This window comes from Hylaeus volcanicus, chromosome 8 (genome assembly GCF_026283585.1).
Source record: "Hylaeus volcanicus isolate JK05 chromosome 8, UHH_iyHylVolc1.0_haploid, whole genome shotgun sequence".
NCBI classification, from domain to species: Eukaryota; Metazoa; Arthropoda; class Insecta; order Hymenoptera; family Colletidae; genus Hylaeus; species Hylaeus volcanicus.
Window position 1 is genome coordinate 17114785 of NC_071983.1, and position 15807 is coordinate 17130591.

The 15807-nt window shown below is 45.4% G+C and overlaps 1 protein-coding gene across 4 annotated transcripts in view; it reads left to right on the forward strand.

Annotated features, from left to right (window-relative positions):
- LOC128881643 (ecdysone-induced protein 74EF) overlaps positions 1 to 15196 on the forward strand; it is a 208507-nt gene extending 193311 nt beyond the window's left edge. For all 4 annotated transcript variants that reach the window (XM_054132910.1, XM_054132909.1, XM_054132911.1 and 1 more), the window contains one exon: positions 13753 to 15196. In XM_054132910.1, coding sequence (XP_053988885.1) covers positions 13753 to 14303 — 551 coding nt within the window. In that variant the 3' untranslated portion in view covers positions 14304 to 15196. The remainder of the gene's footprint in view (positions 1 to 13752) is intronic.
- The last annotated feature ends 611 nt before the right edge of the window (positions 15197 to 15807 follow it).

Below are 15807 nucleotides of genomic sequence, written 5' to 3' on the forward strand. Positions count from 1 at the left end.
GTCTTTGCACCCTTTTTCAATCGTTCGGAAAGGTTTTGTCGAGATTACCCAACCCTCACTTTTCCAGACGATTGTAGATCAACGAACGCATCCTAGAAAAGCATCGTCCTTCGAGGTACGCTACCTCGTCCTTTCACGCTCGATCTCTCGATCTTTCGTGCGACGCGACGCGAGAAATCTTTCCTTCCTCTGCATTCCCTTTCCGCTATCCCTCCCAGTCGCGCTTCGCGAAAGCGAAACGATCGATCCGCGCATCCTGTTTTACACGCGACTTCACGTTCTCGTTCCCTCGTTTCGCGGTTATTAGGGGCGTGGACGAGAGCGACGTGGCGAGCGGTTCGGTTTCAAGCTTTCGGAATACCTATTTATCACATTTTTATCTAAACAAATATTCTGTCTCCGAACAAACTTTCTTTAACGAGACATTTTGTCGCGGACGAGTCAAAGTGTAAATTGGTCGAGGAATTAAAACCAGATTATTATTATTGGCGAGATAATTAATCTTATTGCTAACGGGTGAACCCTTTAGTGCAAAGTACATAATACAAGATGAAAACATGGAATAAGATAAATAGAATGCAAGTACACATACACTAGCTCGAAAATTTTTGGTAAGTTCGTGGTGTACAGTAGGTGAAAAAGACGACGAACTCTTCGAGATACACTTCAACGGTATGTTAATTCGATACCCTTGTGGGTCAAGCCACTTGCGGTTCGCTGTATCTCCTCGACCGACTATACTTCTCCTTTCTTCGTCGTCATTCGCCACCATCCTCCTTCGACGTGGCTTTGCTCCGTTTCGCGTCGGTATAATCGAGGCAGCCTTATTGCTTCTTATTTTGCTCGTTATTCGAAATTTTTATCTGGATAAGAATTTCACCCACATTTGACGTCACGGTTATTTATGCAACTTCGACTGGAAGCACGTCGAATTTCATAATCGATTCAGGAGAGTGCCGAAGATAGCGAGAGCGAGCAGTTTGGCGCACGCACGCACCGCTGCGAAAATAAAAAAAAAAGAAAAAATTTCTCTCACTGTCGCGACTATCGAATCCCTGTACCGATGCCGGGGAGAGTGAAAGAGAGTCGTTATCAGGAAAAAGATTACTCGGCGAGGAGGGGTTACGCAATCGCAAGCAACCAAAACAGCGTAGAATCAAATTTTAATAGTCTGTAACGATTGACGATTGACGATTACGTTAATAACTGTAAATGTGAATTGGCACGTCCGCACGTTTCATGAAAGTTGTTGTTGCTGCTATAGAAATATGTAAATCATAAAAAGCGATACAACTTTAATTCGATCAATCGTTTTACATGAAATGATATATGTGTAGTATCCGCGCCTCCCATACCCAACAATAAGGAGTCAAATAAGAACACGAAACGTAGGGTACGGGATTGGTTGCGTAGGTAAAGCGGTCGACTGTGGATCCGAGGATCGTGGCTTCGAATCCCCGTGCCTTATTTTTCGTTTAGACTCCTATATATGTAAATAAATGACACCATAATTAGGAGATCGACGATATCCTTGTAACTGGAAGAGGGAGGTGTGATTTTAAGAAGTTTAAAGTAATTAACCAACTAGCTAGTTTTAGTATCAAAACACATGTTTTATGGAAACGTAGTTATTGCTACTTGATGACAAATTCTCCGAGCAAAACGAAAACTAAAAATAAATTGTCACTCTGAGAAACGTCGTGATGCCCAACTCTGAAGTACAAGAGCCCGGCGTGTGATGCAACTATCTTTCTTTCTCTTGACTTTCATGATAGCGCGTAATGACACCTCTTCTGTGATCTCGCCGCCCGCGAATCGTTAATCGTTCCGAGTGTTCCCCCTCTTCTCTTATGGAGCCCTGGCTCTGGGACTCGGGAGGCTGCGCGTGGGCACGTGTTGCCCCTCTCTACGCAGGCGTGTACCATGCGTGGAACCGCGCTCGAAAATTGACAATTTCAAATGATTCATTTCCGGCGGGTCCGGTCCGTGGGGACCGGCTCTCCTTTCCGTTGTCTCGTCGTTCCAAGCCTCTGGGGATGTCGGCGAGAGCGAGGCAAGACGATGGGAAAGAAGGACGATAAAGTGCTGTAATAACGCGCTCTGTCATTTCAATAATTTAGTTTCGCCAAATTAATATAAAGGTATCAACTTCGACAGACTAGGTGTACATTGTAATGCATTGGGTGTAGAAATTAATTCTGTTCCTTTATATTCAACAAAACGTATTCCGTTTGAACAAAACTACCAAGAGGTACCAATATCCACTATATAGTCATGCACTGTTAAAGACCAAGCATTCGCAGTAGAAATCATCCTGGAATATCTAGGCGGAACCTTACGTTTATCATAAGAAACGAAACCGATAACTCTTTATTTGCGAAGCTAGATTGATGAAATGGTACAGTGTGCGGTCCAACCGAGGCGGGGTTCCTCCTGAGTCGAATTCACGCTCGTACACTTTGGTGTCTAAATATAATGCGCGAGAGCGTAGTCTCTCTCCCTCCGTCGTGTCCTCCGTGGTCGTTGGCGGTACTCGAGTGCACGCAGCCGCATCGTCGGTGCATACTGCACGCACACGCGACGCTGCAGTCAGCCTAGACCTAGACCCACTGAGCTAGCCTAGACCCGCGGATATACACAGTCCCTGACGGGAAGGGGGAGGGACGGGGAACAGGAAGATGAGGGAGCGCGGAGGGAAGGAGGGGGCTGTCTCTAGTATATACTATCGGAGAAAGTGAACGGGCATCGAGTAACGACGCCGGGGTTAGTTCCGCGCGCACGAAACTTTTCGCGTCACGCGATCGTCCCGATCCTCTTCGCGTCGACGTTCTTCCTTCTTTAGACCTCTTGAGTTTTCCTCGTTCCACGCCTCCCACTCCCTTTCGCTGTTGCTCGATTTTATCGGAATCCCGACGGGGAAATTCATTCGTAATTTCTTTCTTTCATAATTACTATCGTACTCTCAGTACATTAGAATTTACGTATATCAATTCTGTATTATTCGTATTAATCTGGCAAAATATTTTTCTTTAAATTCATCTCGCGCGTATTAGATGAGATAGAATGAATTCATGGTGTCCACGTTATGTAATATCTGCGAGACATACCAAAGCGTCGATACAGCACGGTACGAACGAACGTTAACTTATTTACATTCCCTCGGTGCAATCGTTATCTTATTATTGTAATTATTATACCCGTTGCGATAAGACACTTCTTCCATGCGACGATATCCATGTCAATGTCGCTGACCCAAATCATCTGGCCCGATCGTTTTATCGCGGCTACGAGTGTGCGATAGAAGTAGAGGGAGGCAGAACGAGAGGAGAGGAAGTTTTTGGCAATTGTCAGGTCCGGGTTATCTTTCGCGATAACGTGGCCTCTAAACGAATTTCGAGAGTGCACTATACTCGCGGCCGCGCCAACTTCTATATAGGATAATTCCTTGCGTAACATTTTCGAGAAGCGTCATTCCGCGACGAATTATAATCGCATCTCGCGGGCGATGTCAGGCATCCCATTGACACTGAAATGTGATGTAGATCAAGTATCGTTAGGAGGGGTTTAAGTCATCGTTTTGCTTGTTTCGGATTTGTTTAAGAAATACGGGACATTGAGATGGCGTCAGCACGTTCTTCTACGCAGCTTCGGTTGGCTGTTACAAAATGGGATATAAAATGGGATGTCCTGATCTTTTCTATATGAATCGAATATCAGTACAAATTTCGGAGATCTGAGTATCGCACCAATGAATTTTTAATTACGTCTTCGTAGTTGAGTATCCGAGTGAGCCAATGCGCTCGTCGAGAAAAGACGCGAGCACCGCTGCGCTGCGAGATATATATGCACATCTCCGAAAATAAATCAACTCGAAGCGGAGGTTCTCGCGTTGGCTCAATTAAGAGCCGCGGAATCAAAGGGTCGAAGTTCCAGCGGTGGTCGCGTCCCTGTCTCTGGTCAGAATTTATACAGACCGTCAGTTTTGCCTATATTAACCTTCCCGCCTCTAAATTCGGTATCAGCCGGCCATTAAACATCCCCTGTGCGGGTAGTTGCGCCACGAAAAGCTTCCCTGTGCTCGTCGTTGCCTGCCTCCGTTCCCGTTCCACCACAAGGAGGCCTAGCTTCCTCTTTCCCTCCTTCCCATCCTCTGTCCGCTGGCAGCAAGAAGTTGCGCCCACCGAGAGTGCGCGCGATGGTCACTGACCTCGCACACGTCGTGTCCGCGACGACGGAAGAGGAGTCACGCATTCTTCCCATTCGGCCGTCGTCGTCTTGACCTCTGTCCGCCTGGCGAACGAAAAGAATGCGTACCGACGTAGGCAGCGCGCGCGTGTTGGATTGGTCCGGGAACATGGTCGCCCCTCTCGTTCCTCTGCACGCTATGGTTCACTGGGTGTCCCCAAAGTACAGCAATGCCCTCTTTCCCGTCACCCTTTACTCCCGTCTGCTGATATACTCCAGAAAAAGGGGAATTTTTACGGAGATAAAGTACACGTGGATATCTATTCTCATCCCTACTATCATAGACTCCAGAAACGGTGCTGGTGGTGAAAACAACCCTTTGTAGAAACTTTGAGTTTTCATGTTTGGGAAAATGCTATAGTTTATCATGTTTCATGACACTACGACAAATGATTTTTTAATGAAATGAGCACGAGGGAAATTTGCCTCATGTCCTGCTAACCAGCATTCTTCAGTCCCAAACGAGTGACGTGAAAGGTGACATTGTTTTCTGACCCCTTCTTTTCCCAACAACGAATTGTTTGGAAAGAAATCGTCACTAATTTTGCCAACCTCGAAGGGAGAGAACGAGACGTCTGACGATGAAACGAAGCGGCGCTTTTTTATTCCCCCGGTGTTCCGAGGAACAACGTCTGCCGACGACAGAGTTAACGACTACTAAGTAGCAGAGTGCGCGCGCTAGACCTGTCTGGAGATGCAAACGCGCGACGAGACGCATCGCGCATTCGTAATTTCAGCCTAGATGCACCGCGGCGACGTCTTTCAGTTTTTAGGATTTTAGGAATCTTGGTCCTTGGGAGTAGATCGATGCCCTCGACAATTCGCATAGAGGATGTATTATAGATCACTCGGAGTAGTGGAGGAATTGATGGTCCAAACTCTGAATACATATACAACTCATCAATGTCCATTTTAATGGGTACCTTTATTAAAATCGCTATGATAAACTTTGGTTCTCTATAGCGTCGATGCGAATAAAAGGTTCGACTAATCTCAAAGGAGTATTCGTAGGAATCCTCTCGATCAGCTTAGGACAAATCTTGCCATTTAAAATTGTAAATAATATTGGACCGAGAGTCTTCCTCCAAAAAGAGAGTTAATTTTCACACCGACGAAGCTGTCGGGGCACCGTGTACGGACGCGTACCGTCCACCTATGAGCAGAATAATGGTCTGCGAGAAAACATAGGTGCACCGTGTTGGTCGTAGGGTCCGTCGTAGCATCGAGACTTCCGGATACCAGCCCAGCCAGCTACAAAGAGCTACCCACCGCGATACGTGCAGCAGGAAACTAGTAATAAGAATCCCATCGAACGATCGACGAACTCGCCAAGAAACGTATCCTGCAAACGATGCACGCTCGCGATACTTGAATCCGAAGAAATATCTTTGGTGCCACGGAGCCGCTCCGGCGTTTTCCTTGTTGTTTTCCTCGATGCCAGTTTTCGTCGAGGATTTCCCAAGCAATGTTATCGGAATATTTGCCCCTTTAAAACCGAACTCTCGTCTCCTTTGACATTTTCTCGTATTTTCGAAAGAGAGAGAATTCACAGACAAGATTATCGTTTTCTCTGTCAGACCAGAACCAAATCAAATATTTTCGTTTAACCACTTCCTTAGAGAATTTACATCACACGTTTCCACCACCCTGCAAACAGTGTCACATTTTTCTGTGTTTTACCAGTGCCATTTATTTCTTTAAAATGTCTGAGCACTGCTCGCATCATCGCGCTGAAAAGAGTTAAAACGGGAGATAAAGAGGAAGACCGAGAGTGGTTCCGAGCGGTGGAAGGGAGAAAGGATCGGTCAGGGAATCGCGAAGCCCACACGTTTGACGTACTTATACGTTTTATAGGCAACCAAGGTGGACGCGTAGAAAAACCACTCGAGCCCCGGACATAAATCTCGTTCTTTTCGTTAACACGGAGCAGCCCAGAAGCGCACGTCTCCACCTCCTCCAGTCCCCACCTCCTACCGCTTCGGGGAACACAGAAATGACCGAGAAATAATGCGTTCCGCCCACGGTGTCTATTGCAATCGCGAGAACATTTTTCGACGCGACTCTCGCTCCTTTCTCTCCGTCTCGCGTGGAGGATCAAAGAGCAGCCTTTTACCTCGACGTCCTTCGACTCGTATCCCGAACGAAAGTGAAGTTTTTGGGACGAAGCTATCGCTGCTAGGCGGTTTCGTCGCGCGTTAAGTCACGTTTCCACATGCGTCGCGCAGTCCGTTTAAAAGGTCCGTTCTTTTTTATTCCGTGTTCTCGTGTCCGTTCACAAATTTCGCCGAAGTAACATTTGGCCAACTTCTAAACCCAAACGTCACAAATTTCACTTTCGATTCGAAATGACCAACGATCGCTTTTCTCTCGTTCAGTTTCCCATGCGAGAAAGCGATCGTTTCCCTATTCTTCCCCGCCGTTTATCCCTTTATCCCTTTCCGGGTGTCGAGGGATGGTGGTAAAGAGTAGACGGAGAGCAAGTCGGACGCAGACGCTCATACACGTGCGGCTGCAAAGCGGCTTGCAATTTGAACGGGTTTCGGGGTTAAAGATAGTATCCCGAGGCAGTAGGGTAACATAATATAGGCTGGGATGGGGGTCTGGGTCTAACGAGAGAAACAGAAAAAGGGAACGAGAGCAGAAGGAACGACTCCGACGTCGAGACACGCGGTAGTAGGGAGGCGTGGAAGGAACGCTGAGGAGGACAGACGAGAAATTCGCAATGCGCAACAGGGATAGAGAAATGACGTCGGTGTGCGCGCGTGTATGCAACACGGTGCATCGGACTAGCCAGTCGCGAATGGAGGTGGAGAAGAGAGAAGGAGGAGAAGGATAGAGTAGTTAAGTTAGTCTGTCGGTCAGTGACTGCCTGACTTTCCCGGCGCAGCTGAAGGTCAACTCTCCCCTTCTCTCGACCTCATCCTCATCCTCCTCCCTCCCCCATCGCTTCTTCTTCCTCCTACCCACTCCACCACCCGCTGAACCGCTGCCGTTGCCTCTCCGGGTCGCTACCACACGCTCCATCGACGCACCACCACACGTTCTCCAAGACCATCTTTGTCCTACCGTCTTTTTCCCTCCTCTTTCTTCCTCCTCTGTCTCGCGTATTCTTCGGAATACGGACGCGTCTATGCCGCCTCGTACCGCTATACACCGACTCTAAACCTATATCGTAGCGTGTACGTGCATACGGCTACGACCGCTTTGTTTATGCCGTACGAACACTTTCGGTGTCTTTTCTCTTCGCACCGTGTCACTCCATCCTTCTTCCGCCGCCGCCGCCGCCGCCCCCTACCCAACCCCTTCTCTTCCGACTCTCAACGGGTTGAGGGTCATTCGTGCACTTAGGTGCACGCGGAATTCCGCCTCGAAGTCCTGGTACGTGAGAACTTGTCTTACACGGCTTTATATACACCTCCGTGCTTCTTTTTCGTCCGTAGGACTCGACCGATCGAAATTCGGCTTTCTGCTCGTAGGGACTATTACTTTTTGTTTTCTCTCTAAATCCAGCTCCAGATAGACGCTAGGTCTCTAGCCGGAAAGGCTATTCGATCGATGATGGAATCGCATAGATATTTCTCGTGAATTCGGGAGAGTGTACGACATGAGACATGGAGAAATATTATTTAGAATGGTTATTTTTACGAGAAACAGGCTACTGATCCCCGAATGGAAACTTTTGCAACTCTAACCATTGGAATATTTTTAAACGAATACTAAGAGTGCCAGTCCACTACTCGTCTTTTTTCTCTTCTCATACTTGTCTATGCATTTTCTCGGTGACTCTCGTTCGACCCCTTGAGATTAAACCAGTTTTCAGTAGCATTTTTATATTATATTTTTATATTATATTTTCGTAACGCTTACGACACACTCTTGCTAGTATGAAGAGTATAGTTTCTTAAATAAATTAAACATCACGGTTCCACTGAAATGTATTAGTTTATTCTCAATTTGATCGAAAAGATCGTACAACATAAGAATTAATTTCTCTTTCCAATTCTCGCACCTATCCTTTCAAATTAAATTCGGACGAATTAGTTCAGCTGGCCCATTCTGCGTTATGGCCCAGCTAGAGTATATCCGTTCCAAGGGATGGGCGTTCGATGTGATTGTCGCCGGCTGGCGGAAACTTTACGTCAAAAGACATGGCGAATTATTTGCGCCTGCGTTGATTAATGTCATCGGCGCGAATCAACGTTTACGCCGTTGTCGATCGTTTTTTCATCCTTCGATCGAATTTGCGGACAATATCGCCGCCACAATAGACGGTATCTGGCGGGGGTGTCGAGCAAGGGCGAGGGGTAGGGAACGAACAGCTCGTTTATTGGTACAGTAACTCGTCTCAAGGAAATCGTACGAGATAACTCTTGTGTATTTGAAGCTCCAATTGGACAGCTATACGAGTTGGCGATAATGGCACTCGGTGTACAGGCGTCTCGCTAAACGACGGGTTCACGGCTATTAACGTCATCCGCGGTATATCTATCACGCTTTTCTCCTCGTCTTTTTATTGGCCGTGTGTGTATAGCACAGCCACTTATGTTACTCGGCTTGGGTATTTTTGCTGCCGCGGAAAAGATAAAATTAGCGCGATCCGCTGTCACTTTGACTTTTTCTAACTGATAAAAACCGAAGATGCGTATAGAGGGTGTCCGAAATTTCATTACTCGAAACGAGGCGGAGTTCCTCTTGGAGAAAGCTGACGACACTGATCCCAACGTACACAATTTTTGTCAACGATTTAATTGTATCGATGCTCTGTATACCTGCAAAAATGTTACCACACGAACTTTACGATTATCCGATAAACATACAGAATAATTGATTTTCTTTGAATTTTTCAACAAATTTGCTATCTGAATATAAAAAATGTTATTCATTTTGCTCAGCAATGTCATAGGTTCTCTTATGGGTAATAGGAGCAAATACAATTGTCGTTTCGAACAATTCTTCGTCGCGAGCGTACGCGAGAATCCGTTCTTTGCGAAGATTCTTTCGTCGTCTTCGTCTTCATCGTGGGTCTTTTTATCCCTTCGCCACCACTGCCGATTCGTACGTTCCTGGATATCCCCACCACCGGTGCGATCATCTCCTCCCCCTTCCCTGTTTTTTCTCTCCCTCTCTAACCGTCCTTTCTCGCTATACTTGTACTTCCGGTCGCGAGGCTAGCGCGAAATTCTCGCAAAATAAACGGGAGGCACGGCTCCATGGATAACTCCCCGATCCTCTACCATGCCCCTACTTACTCCACCCTGTATCGCGTACGTATTTTTAACTATTGACTCGTTACCGGTTGCTCCGCCTAAACTTCCTGCCGCCGCTGTCAGGAAGAGGAATGTGTACGTCGTCGACGAAACCATTGGGAAACCCACTTGTTCGTCGCGAAATGTCCGACTTACGAAATTTACCCTTAGCCAAAAGATTCGATGTTCATATAGCTCCTTTTTAATAAACAAATCCAAACATCGAAAGAATATTAGATCAAGGATATTCTGTTAGCGTTTAATTTCCACTTACGTGGATCTAAGTGTTATAAAACTTTACGTTTCTACGTCTAGCTAGAACGAAGATGATGAGCGTGTCATAGGCGTGCAAAGGGTTAAAAGTCGCACGGCGGACACGTTCACCGGGTAAAGTCGTAATCAGTCGTCGTGGAACGCGCGTCGCGACTCGATCTCGTAACAATTTCCTCCAGCGGATCGTCGTCTATTGCGCAAACGTTGGAGCGTCGATAGAAAATCGTCACAGTAGTTTCTCTCTCTTTTTCTATGCAGAAGAGCAGCGGCTCTATGCGTCACGAAACAGTCACGCGTACGTATGCGATGCATCGTCGTCTCTAGCGGTCTCCCTTCGCTATACGACGTCCGTGGTATAGGTCAGTGAAGTAGTAGCTCCCCCACCACGCGCCTCCTAGACAACGGGTCTACGATTGACTCATCTAGCCAGTCATACGGCGCGTAAACACGATGCCGCTCCAGCTGTTTCTCCCAGCCCTCTTTTACTCTCGATCACTCTCGTCTCGTCTCTTTCCTGCTCGCGTTGGTCTATGTACACGGGATCCTGAGAACAACGGGGCGTTCTCTTTATTTTTAGAGCCACCTCGAGAATTCGGTTCCCCCGCCCCCTCCCGTCTTTTTGTTCTCCGCGACATTCGGTGTGTGTGTTTTTTTTCCACTTCCCCTCTGGTGCTGGCTCGGAAACGGAGACGGTCAGAATTTTATTCGAATAATAGACGACGAATGGTAACCTCGTCGCAACGATTTATTCACAATGTTTACTCGTTTGTTAACCGTTCGATGTAAAACATCGTATCATTATATAACCCGGGCTCTAACTTTTATCGAACGAGCAACGGATCCAATTTATCTTTTATTTGTCGCTCGACATTTTTTAAATCGGACGAAAATTTTCTTCCTCTCTGAATATTGTTATTATCGTTGATCGTCTTTATCGTGCGTGTATATTACATGTAAGAAATAGAAATACAGCGATTTAGGTGTTACGTTTATTCGAATCATTTATTATTCTATTCGTTCAACGTGAAACGTAATTTGAATGTGAAATTCAGACGGTAATTTTTATTTTAAGAAACGAATCAGAAGTTGTTTGTCTTGTATCGGCCGTTGGATATTTTTTATCCGGATGAAAATTTTGCCCGGCCTTGACTCGGAAGCAGAAAAGCATCTCGAATAGAGAGAGGAATCGTTCAACCGCGCGCGCCTCCGCGGAACTACGGCGAACGACGTAGCGAAAGAGGGCCGCGATCGGGGCAGGGGGACGGAGGGTAGAACGAGTTCCGATTTTAGCGCAGTCGCGGCGGCCTCCGAACGAGCGGCGCTATTATGCACTAGTAGCTTGATGGCGTCACCCGTGCAACCTTGGCTCGGGTCAGTCCTCTATCATACTGCAGCCAGAGTTCCCCTACCCCTTTTGTTTTCCCTCTCCTTCTTCGTTGCTTTTTCCGTTCTCTCTCCTTCTCGACGCTCGTTCCCTCTTGCCCCTTCAGCGTCGCTTCGTCATCCTCCCCCTACTCCTCTGTTCCCTTCATTTGGCTCCGCTTAACCCTCTCCTCTCCGCGCGTCTCTTTACCCCGACCACCTCTCGCTTCTCCTCTTCGCGCACACACGCCACTGGCCGCACGACCAGTGGCGTACGTATACTTTCTATTTCGGGGCACCACCTTCTTCCCGGGAGTTCCTTCTTTTCGTAGAAGCCGGTGTACGATTCCGCGACGAAATTTCAATCTCGACGCCCTCAATTCGCTCGAATAGGATCGACGAAAACTGATTTGACGGTTACCATTGCGCGAATGCTCGGGAAAAATTGAACATTCGTATGTGGTGAATTCGACGAGTACTTATCATGTTTCACGAATGGATATTATATTATCGTTTAATTTGTCTACATATTTTTGTTTCTTTACCCTTTTATTACAATTATTCCGAAGACGAGCAAGTTGTTGGTGGCAAAGTTTTAATTACATTGTTTACTCCACAACCATATCAAAAGTGAGGTTAAGTTGAGCCACCTCGCCTCTTTGTACTCTTTAATTCTTTGCGTACGATGTCATGAATTTCATTCATTAAAAACCTTAATAATAACAATAATAGAAGAAAATTAAACGACCTCGCAGAGTAGTACATAAATTCAATATAAATCTTTCTCCCAATTTCATCGATGAGCAAAGATAATCATTGGTATTCCATAAAGAAAAGGTTATTCGGAAGTTATCATTGTTTTTATTTCTTAAGTAATAATAATAATAATAATAATAATGAAGTAACGATACACGCGACGATTGCTCCACGGTTTTAATGGAAACGATGACAAAGCATTACAATTCTGGGTCATAAATCGATTGAATCCCTTGTCGTCGGTTTTAAAAAACGCATTAGTCCTTGTTACGCCCATGACCACGGGCCAGCGCTGCCGGCGTACACTCGAATCGCGTATATTCGCATCCGTATGGGCGCGCACGCATGAGACGTTTCTGTGTAACGATGCGCCTAACCTCCCCACCGCGGGAGCGTAAACGATGTTTCCATCGTCCGTAGATCGCGTATCCGATTCGACGGGATATAATACCTAGAGCCTGGTCTCTGTGGTGCAAGAAGCCATGGAATCGAGATCGATCGAAGCAGCCAGGGAAAAAAGGTTTATCGAAACGACGAAGCCGAGAGAGGTTGTCCCGAAGCATCAATCATCCTGTGACAGAAACGGCATAGCACCGGCCACGATGCTTCGTGGACAGCTATTAATAGTTCATTGCACGGTTAAGTATGATGTGTACTTAAGAGGCGCGGTGCGAAAACCTCGATAGACGCCAAGTCGATATGCCACGCTGCGAATCGATCAGTACCAGCAGCCGATTCGAAGATTTATTTCGGTCAAAACGAACTTTACCTGCTATAGTACGTTTCAGGGAAGTCGATGTTGGTTGTAAACAGAGCTTGTCACATGCAGCCATGCAACACAGATGTGTAACGCGGGATTTTCTTTAGATACACTTAATCTTATAGATAATGTATTTGAGGTTAGATTAGACGCTGCACTTGGCTAAACTACTTTTCACAATTGTATCATATTATTTCACATGGATAAATACTTTCATATATGTAGGTACATGGATAAATAAACAAGTAAATATAAAACACCGTTAATGGAAAGGGTGCGCCTCGAAATAGGCAACCGTTGAACCCGTCAAGTAAAACCGAACGCATAATTGGGTTTGGAGCGACATAAGAAATGACTTTATATCGCAATGGTTAAACAGCTATACTTCCGGTAAATACTTAGGCCATCCTATTCGAGATTCTTGTCGTAGAAACGCGAACGGAAGAATTCGTGGAAATGGAAAAAAGTGAAACTTGTCTCGAACAAGGTGTAAAAAGAGCGAATCGAGTATGATTCGAATCCAATTACCGGAGAGTATCTACAAGTCGTATTAATTTCGATTAACGCAGAATAAAAGGTCTAGTTCGCATCGCACCTAATTTCATTCTTCCATAGATAACGAAGTACGCTCCAGTTTCAATGGAAAAAAATGTAATAACCGGACTTACCCTATAATTAACTCGATGATCTGTATTATCTTCTAATGGTAGCCTATGCGGTGACGCCATCCGACGGAAGCTGCACGAACATGAATCTTCCATGGGGACTCGGGTACCCGCCACCTCGCAATTACGTTTTAAATACTTTGCGATTAACGTCGTATGCCCGTCCAATTACTGGGGTTCGGACAAAAAGTACTAAGACTATCACAAATACAATCATTATTTATTTCTGATAAGAAGTACCTTAGTACCAATTCTAGCCACTAGATAGTGGAGCAGTCACAATATACAAAGGTGAAAGGACAGAAAATTATGGAACTTTAAGAGTTTTTCGAGAGATGCAGGAGGTGAATTCATTTTTCACTTATGATTTTATTTATTATATTAATATTCCGCCAAATGATCGTGACGTCTAAATACTCAAAAAAAGTTTCATTTTTGTTTACAGTGTCCGAGAGCTACAGCAGTTACGTGAACTCAATGTACGCTAGCGGAGGCCAATTCGCGACCCCTTGCACACCGAGTCCCCCAAGAGGTCACGGTGGCGTCCCGACGAGCGTGATCCAAGCAGCCACCAGCTCGGTTTCCGACGATCTGTACCTTCTGGAGTTGGGCTTCCCTCCACGGTCGAAGAAGAACAAGTTGAAGAAACCGCGTCAAGGGGACGGCGCAGCGGTGAAGAGGAAATCTCGGGAGGGCTCGACCACGTACCTGTGGGAGTTCCTGTTGAAATTACTGCAAGACCGAGATTACTGCCCACGATACATCAAGTGGACGAATCGCGAACGAGGCGTCTTCAAGCTCGTCGACAGCAAGGCGGTGTCTCGCTTGTGGGGTCTGCATAAAAACAAGCCAGACATGAATTACGAGACCATGGGCCGTGCCCTGCGTTACTATTACCAACGTGGCATTCTGGCGAAAGTCGACGGACAGAGGCTGGTCTATCAGTTCGTGGACGTGCCGAAGGATATCATAGAAATCGATTGTACCGGCGCGTGAGATAGGGCTCGACCCACAAGGGAACAGCACGAGGGAGCACAAGCTGTACGGGAAAAGAGTCGTTCGCGTATTCACACCGCGATCGTTTGCAAGATGACACCGTCGAGCATCTCTTCCTACCACGATTTGCCAACTTGGCACACCCCTCAGACGATCTAAAAACCATACGCCCTCTCTCTGACTTCGTTTGTTCCTTGTATTATATATGTATACCTATAGAGATGTATATTAACGAAGTGCGCGCGAGTACGGACGCTGCCGCGAGAGGATGAATGTTTTATCGACGCGTCGAGTTGCGCCAAACGGTATACGAAGCACGTGTACCGTAACAGAAATTTCGTCCTCCTTTGGTCTTTCTTTCTTTTTTTTTTGTTTTTTTTTTTTTTGTTACTTTTTGACAATCGATACGTCGATGGTAATCGTACTAAGCTTTACAACGTTTATATATATAGAGAAGTATATATACATGTGTAAGTATATATATATGCGTTGAGCTCGTTCAAATTTGTACAAAATTTAGTTCTTAAATGATAAAAAAGGATGATGCTACGGCACAAAGTGTTATTAAATGTATTTTAATCAAGAGAGAAAAAGATGAATCTAGTATGGACAAATTTACTTAAACGTAAAGTATAGTCGGGAAGTATAGGCGAACAATTGTACATTCGAGAGCGCGATAAATTATTTATTGTATATTAGACGATTATATATGTTACCTAGAAAAGAAAAGAAGAAAATTGTTATATAACGTGTCGACGAATGGGAAATATGAGAAAAAGAGGAAGAAACGAGACACACAACACGTACACACACGCAACGTGGAAAGATCTTTTTTTTTTAAAAAGGTGAAAAGAAAAAAAATATAATGAAACGAAATGAGGGCTGTGAAAAGATTCAGAAACGGAAGAATGGATAGAGTGAAAACGATGAACGACGTTTAACAAGTTTCATGGAGCGAGCTCAGGGAGGGGTACACTCAACACACACCATTTGCACCCAGGCATACACACACACACGCGCGCGCGCGCGCGTACACACTATATTTTTTTAAATATAAGCGAAACGGGCGACTCTTCTATTTGAGCTGAGGGTTCAACAACGTAAGGTGCTGGCTATACACACGAGGTCCAAGAATGTTATTTAGCAAGCTAGTGTTACTAATTCATAAAAAAAAAGATTATTGAAACAGACATTATATATCTCTGTATATATAAAGTACACCTTTAGTATATATTATTGAATATTATATATATATTATATGAATATATATTGTATGTTATGTAGTAAATGGAGCGAGTTAATGTGTCTCTATGAGATTTTTCCGTCACGTCAATGTATGAGGATGTTGCGTGCAACCGTTTTCGTACGATGTCTCTGTTCTTTTTACTCGAGAAACGAACAACGTTTGGAAACACATTCGTTTCTTTTTCTTTGTTTCTTTATTTTTTTTTTTTTACACTTCGACGGGCTCGATACGCACGCCCTATAACGCACACTTTTATAC